The sequence below is a fragment of the Leptonychotes weddellii genome, unplaced genomic scaffold (genome assembly GCF_054177405.1).
Source record: "Leptonychotes weddellii isolate Sample4059 unplaced genomic scaffold, ASM5417740v2 HiC_scaffold_825, whole genome shotgun sequence".
In the NCBI taxonomy this organism is placed as follows: Eukaryota; Metazoa; Chordata; class Mammalia; order Carnivora; family Phocidae; genus Leptonychotes; species Leptonychotes weddellii.
This window is the reverse complement of record NW_028053226.1, coordinates 8,565-14,879: the sequence shown is the minus strand read 5'-3', so window position 1 is coordinate 14,879 and position 6,315 is coordinate 8,565. Positions and strand designations below refer to the sequence as shown.

At 53.9% G+C, this 6,315-nt stretch overlaps 1 protein-coding gene across 1 annotated transcript; it reads left to right on the top strand.

Annotated features, from left to right (window-relative positions):
* Positions 1–1,219: 1,219 nt before the first annotated feature.
* On the top strand, positions 1,220–5,604 carry LOC145719916 (unconventional myosin-VIIa-like; the record flags this gene model as incomplete). The annotated part of the gene is made up of 5 exons (XM_081811531.1): positions 1,220–1,405; positions 1,854–1,970; positions 3,037–3,120; positions 4,270–4,389; positions 4,990–5,604. Coding segments are annotated over 5 exons (597 nt in total), but the record flags the coding sequence as incomplete, so codon positions are not given.
* Between the last annotated feature and the right edge of the window lie 711 nt (positions 5,605–6,315).

Sequence of the window (6,315 nt, the reverse complement as noted above, 5' to 3'; positions counted from 1 at the left end):
GCTGCCTTGTCTTATACCCAGCATCCCATTGTTCACTTCACTCCAGCTATATTTTTTCAAATTCTCAGGTATGCTAGGAAGCCTTTGTAATATTCTCTCTTTGGGAAGCTCTTCCCTAGGGTCTTTCCTTCACCTACTGAGCTTTTAGATGTTATTTCAATCATCATAAGGGAAGTGTTCCCTATTCCCAAGACTAGATGAGGTCAACTAATTATATGCTGCTATAGCACTGGGAACAGTTCCTTCAAAGATCGTAATTATACACTGACTTTGGGGGATGGTTGTCTGTTCTTGCCTTGACTACAAATTCTATGAGAGTAGGGAGGGTATATGTTGTTGCTTAAAGGGCCTGGCTCATAGTAGATGCTCAACGAATATGTGTTGGCTTGGTGGATGGGTGAATAGGCAGTGACTCAGAGAATGAATGGGTGGACGGATGGATGATGAATGAACTTATGGGTGGCTATTGGTGGGTGGATAGATGGACAAATTGGAAATGGACGTGGGTAGGTAGAACCATCTGGGTGGGCGGATGGATGGATGGGTATGGATGGGTATGGATGGGTAGATGGGTGAGTAGATGAAAAGGTGGATGGATAATAATTGATTCAGGTTTCTAATCTGCAGTGTGTCCTCAGGCCAGCCTCAGTTTCCCTATGCTTCAAAGAGTGAGTAAGACAGTTGTTAGGCTGTGGATGGCGTTGGCCCTTTAGAGGCTTCATTTTTGCTTTTGGTCCACTCCGGGTCTTCAGTTTCTCTGTTTCTGGGTCTGGAAGTTCAAAGTGGGGAAGGGGCTGGTGCTGCTGATGAAGCCAGCTGGTCTCCAGGGAACACAATGGGAGGAGGAGGTCAGCCTGAGAGGCTTTTCTCAAGGGAGGACAGGCTCGGAAGATTAGGGCTGTGGAACAGTCTCAGGTTCACCAGCCGGTCACTCTGAGTTTCTCCGTCTTTGAAATGGGGCTGCTCACCTCACCAGATTCTGATGAGGGGAGGAGGAAAGAATATTCATACATGGCTCTGCTTTCCAACTGTAACATGCTGCATCTGTGCGGGCATGATTGCTACTTCCCTCCCACCTCCCCTGGGGACACAGTGTCAGCCGAGGCTGACAGGTAGGCCCAAATGTGGGCTAAGGCAGTAGACCCTCCTCAGCCTGGTAGGGAAGGAGCCTGCTTCCTTCAGTTCCCTCCGCGCCTACGACCTGCTCTGCCTCTGGTAGGAGTTGCCCAAGTATCTCCGGGGCTACCACAAGTGCACGCGGGAGGAGGTGCTGCAGCTGGGGGCGCTGATCTACAGGGTCAAGTTTGAGGAGGACAAGTCCTACTTCCCCAGTATCCCCAAGCTGCTACGGGAGCTGGTGCCCCAGGACCTCATCCGGCAGATCTCACCTGACGACTGGAAGCGGGTGAGTATGGAGGAGGCAGCAGGACTAGGGACACTGATGAATGGGTCTCCGGGCACCCCAAGGGTCAGGGGGAAGGTGCTGGCCAGCAGTCCCGAGAAGTCTCTCTTGTGGCCCCTGTGTATGATAAAGTCCCCCTCCCATTTTCCCTTCCACTTGCTTTAGTATCCAGTCTTCCAGGCAAAGGCCTCACCTGGCTGCTTGGTAGTAATCTGCCCTGTCCTGGTTACCATGGTGACCTGATTTTACTTGATACTCTTGCGCCTGCTTGCTTAGGGGAGGGTGGGGGGGGCGGGAGATCAGGGTTCCATTAACTGGGATAAGGGGGGAGCCCTTCATGGCCTCCAGGACCCCCACCATATGCCTGGCCCCCCAGGGCCCATGACAGCTGACAGTGCAGGTGGGATAGGAGTGACAGGGGAGAGGCCTCTGACCCACATTCCCCCGGCAGTCTATCGTCGCCTACTTCAACAAGCATGCAGGGAAGTCCAAGGAGGAAGCCAAGCTAGCCTTCCTAAAGCTCATCTTCAAGTGGCCCACCTTTGGTTCAGCTTTCTTTGAGGTGAAGGTACGTTATGGGTGGCTTCTCAGGAGGAAGGGGTCAAGGAGCAGGGGCAAGAAGGCACAGAAACTCCTCCCCAGGACCGTGGGAAACAGCCCTGGCCTCTGCCACCTGCGCTGGCAAGGGAAAGGAGGGGAGCACCCTCAGCTTTGTATCACCTGGATGTCTCAGGCCCGGGACACAAGGAACCACCATAAGCTCAGCCTGGGAGGGGAGGCAAATGATATGTAATGAAGAGTGAACTGTGCTGTGTGTGACAAGGGGGAGCCCCCATCAAGGTGGTGGAGCCACAGAGGCCTACCCAGACTATGAAGGCTGAGGAGGCAACACCTGTGCTTTCCAGGAAGACCCTGGGGGGAGTTCCTGGCAGAGGGCCTAGCGGGAGCACAGGAAGTGCAAGTGGTTGAGTATGGGTGGGCGTAGGGTATGAAGTGAGCAGACTGTGGTGAGGCAGCTTGGCAAACAGGCAAGGGGGTTGGGGTTCCTCCTGCAGGTGGTGACAGACCCTGGAGGGTTCTGAACAGGGCTGAGGGGGCCAGAAGTGCGCTCTGACTGCAGGGTGGGGGTGAGCCGGAGGGGCGGGAGCAGAGGCAGGAGAATGGTGGACAGGCTGGCAGGAGAACTGTGGGGATCGGTCAGGGCGGCGAGGAGGGAATGGCCTGGCTACGTGCCTTGGATACGGGCCTTCTGAGAAGTCTGGCTGTGCAAGGAAGAGAGGGAGGCACGGAGGTAAGCTAGAGGCAGGGGTAGAGTTCAGAGAGGGTTTTTAAATATGAAAGACCTTTGGGCTGAGAGAGGAGATAGCCCAGACTCCTAGAGAAGCAGGAGAGAAGGGAAGAAACTGCCACCGGGGAGGGTGGGAGATGGGGTCATTTGAGGACCCAGGAAGGGATCTGGGTGGCACTGAGGGCCCAGCAGAGGTGGAAGCCATGAGGTTGTGGCAGGGCCGCCAGCTCTGGGCACCCCTGGCATGGAGCAGGCAGCAAGAGAAGGCAACTTAATCCTAGCACCCAGCTTTTCCTGCTCTGGGCTCCCCCCGCTAGATCTGATGGTTTCTGGCTCTTTTTGCTAGCAAACTACGGAGCCAAACTTCCCTGAGATCCTCTTAATTGCCATCAATAAGTATGGGGTCAGCCTCATCGATCCCAGAACCAAGGTGAGCAGTGACAGGGGAAAGCAGGGGTGGGGAGGTGGACTTCTCTGTCTGCACCTCTAACAACAGCGCCCAGACCCAACCCCCGAAGAGCCCCTGCTGGCCACTATCCTCACTTCATCTGCCCTCTTGGCCACATATCCTGAGAGGTTACCTGTGTTTTGTCCACTTTCTTCCCTGCTCCATCAAAATTGCTCTCCTAGAGTTACTAGCCAACACCTTGCTACTGAATCCAATGAACTTGTTAGTACTTGGCCTATCAGCATCACTGGACCCTACCAACCATTTCTTCCTTCAACGGTGCTCTCTGTCCATATTGGTCAGGATGGCAGACTGCATGTTGGGGGGGGGGGGTGTAACTGCTACTCGCATTCATGGGCCAGAGAAGTCCTCACCAAGGGAACCAGGAAGCACAGTCCTACTACATACCGAGGAGGGATACAACTGGACCATTGGCAAAGGGTGTCAATGGACACCACCTTCCCCTTGTGCTCATGTGCCCCACGTTCCTGGTTTTCCTCTTATCTCTCTTGGTCATTCTTCTCACATACTTCTTTGGGATTCTCCTCCACCCACACATATCCTGCTCCCCATCCTTTTTTTTTTTTTATTAAAGATTTTATTTATTTATTTATTTGAGAGAGAGAGAATGAGAGACAGAGAGCATGAGAGGGAGGAGGGTCAGAGGGAGAAGCAGACTCCCTGCCGAGCAGGGAGCCCGATGCGGGACTCGATCCCGGGACTCCAGGATCATGACCTGAGCCGAAGGCAGTCGCTTAACCAACTGAGCCACCCAGGCGCCCCCTGCTCCCCATCCTTGTCATCTTCTTGTCTTCCTCCTCAGGACCATCTCATTCAGGATCACAGTTGCAGTTTCTTCAGGCCTCTCAAATTTCCAGTTCCAGCCCCACATACCCCACAGCCTCCCAGACTTCCTTGGGTGTCCCACCATCTGGCCCCAAATGAGGCATGGAGGTGGGGACGTACCTGCCTCCCCCAGCAGCTTCATGGCAGAGCGGGATTCTATCTTTTTGCTCCTCCTGTCTGAGGGCCCAAGACCTTTCCAGGGGGTGGTGTCTGTGGGCTAGAACTGAGGGAAGTGAGGCCAGAGGGTCCAGACTGTGCAGCTTCAAACTTTCTCTGCTTCCCCAGGACATCTTGACCACTCATCCCTTCACCAAGATCTCCAACTGGAGTAGTGGCAACACCTACTTCCACATCACCATTGGGAACCTGGTGCGCGGGAGCAAATTGCTCTGTGAGACATCACTGGTGAGAGCTCTTCTGTTTAGGCCTGGTGGGCTTCCCTGCTTTGCCTGCAGCTCCAGCTATTCTCTCAGTCTCCAGAACAACACAAGAGTGCATGGCTTGGCCTGAAATTGGGATCAAGGATCAGACTGGGCCAAAGTCAGGTCAACTTGAGGCTCAGCTTAGGTCTGGAAAAGCGGCTTAATTTGGGGCTGAGGAACAGACCCCCTCACTTAATAATTATTGTTTGAGTGACTTTAGTATCTGGGGACTGAGTCTTTAGCCCCTGAGTTCAACAGTAGACCCATTAGCAATGAGGCCTCTTCGACTGAGCTGGCCTTCAAAGGCATGGCTCAACTGGTAGAGCCTTTAGAGTCCCCAGTATATAAGGGACCTACAAGCTAGGGCCTTCACGTGGGGTCATAATAACCTAGAACCTTAGACATCTGGCTGGATGAGTCCAACCCTTCAAGTGTACAGCTGGGGAGACTGAGTCCAGAGCAGGACAGGATTCTCCTTTGTCCAGGGCTCTTCCCTCTGCAGTTTCCTGGGAGGGTTCTAGGTCTGAGTGGGCTGGTCCTGTCAGACTTTTTGCTCTGTTCATCTTCTTGCTGCTGTTTCCAGGGCTACAAGATGGATGACCTCCTGACTTCCTATATTAGCCAGATGCTCACGGCCATGAGCAAACAGCGGGGCTCCAGGAGTGGCAAGTGAACAGTGAGGGAGGTGGTGCTGGCTCAGGCCCATCAGCTACCTCTGCAGGTTGGGGAGGACTTTGCCATCTGGGCAGGGAGGCTGGGCCAGCCGGCCACTGATTACACCAACTTGGCTTCCTGTCCTTCTCCCAGTGAGGCAGACTTGCTGGGATGCAGAACTCCCCTTGATCCACTCCTGAGGGTTGGTTCTAGTCCTGGCTTGCCGTGGCCTTCCCAGTTGTAAGAGCCTGGGCTCCTTGGATGCCTTTCTTAGACCAGTCCTACCACGTGACCTCCTTTGACTTTCTGTGTACCACTGAGACAGGGAATCAAGAGCACACTTAGTTCTCCGTACTGGGACCAACCAAACCAAACCAACCAAGAATATTCTGAAACCTAAGGGACTGGCTTAATTCCTGTAAGTCCAGGATCCTCAGCTGGGATGGGGGAGACAGACCACTTTTACATATTGCAGTGTGAGTGCTGAGCCCCTGTGCCAGTTTCCCCTGATCGCCTCAGAGTATAAAGTATGTGTTTAATCTTTTGGCCCTAGAGTGTCTTTGCTGGGGGAAGGGGAGAGAGTGGGGGAGTGTGTATGGGACAAAGACAGGGCCCTGTGGGAGTGGCCGGTATAAGTATCTCCTCAGTCTATGTGTGCAGGGCTAAGCTGGTCTGGGTTTGGGGCTTGGGGTCCGGAGCCCAAGGTGTGCTTGAAAGGGGCTTAAAGGGACTGGCTGGGACCAGGGCAGGTTTGGGGAAAATGTTGGGACATCAGTCTGGGAGGTAGGGACCAAAGTGTGCAGGGGCTGGGGATCTAGAGGAGGCACCAGCTTCTGGGCCCTAACTAGGGCCAGTGGAGCCAGAGTGGCCCTTGTATCCTGTCAGAAATATCTCCTTAGTTCATCAACAGCTCCAAGAAGGATGCTGCCTTGGGTTAAGTCCCTATGTCCTGAGAGTGCCTATAAAATGTTACTTTATGACCAGGATGAAACAACCAAGTTGGGCCATGATCTGGGCAGGTATGGGGGTGGGGGCTTCAGACAGGGGAGGTGTTATGTAGGGTGGGGGCATCCTCCTAGGCTGTGGCTAGGAGGAGTGCCTAGAGAAGTGACAATGGAGAAGCCCCTTGAGGAGGGCATGTTTATGATCAGCCCCCTATGTCCCCCTAATACTGCAGCAGAGCTGAGTCCTTAAGTGTCTTGGGTCATCTGCATCTGGATGCCCAAACACTCCACAGGGAGTGCTATTCCCCAGG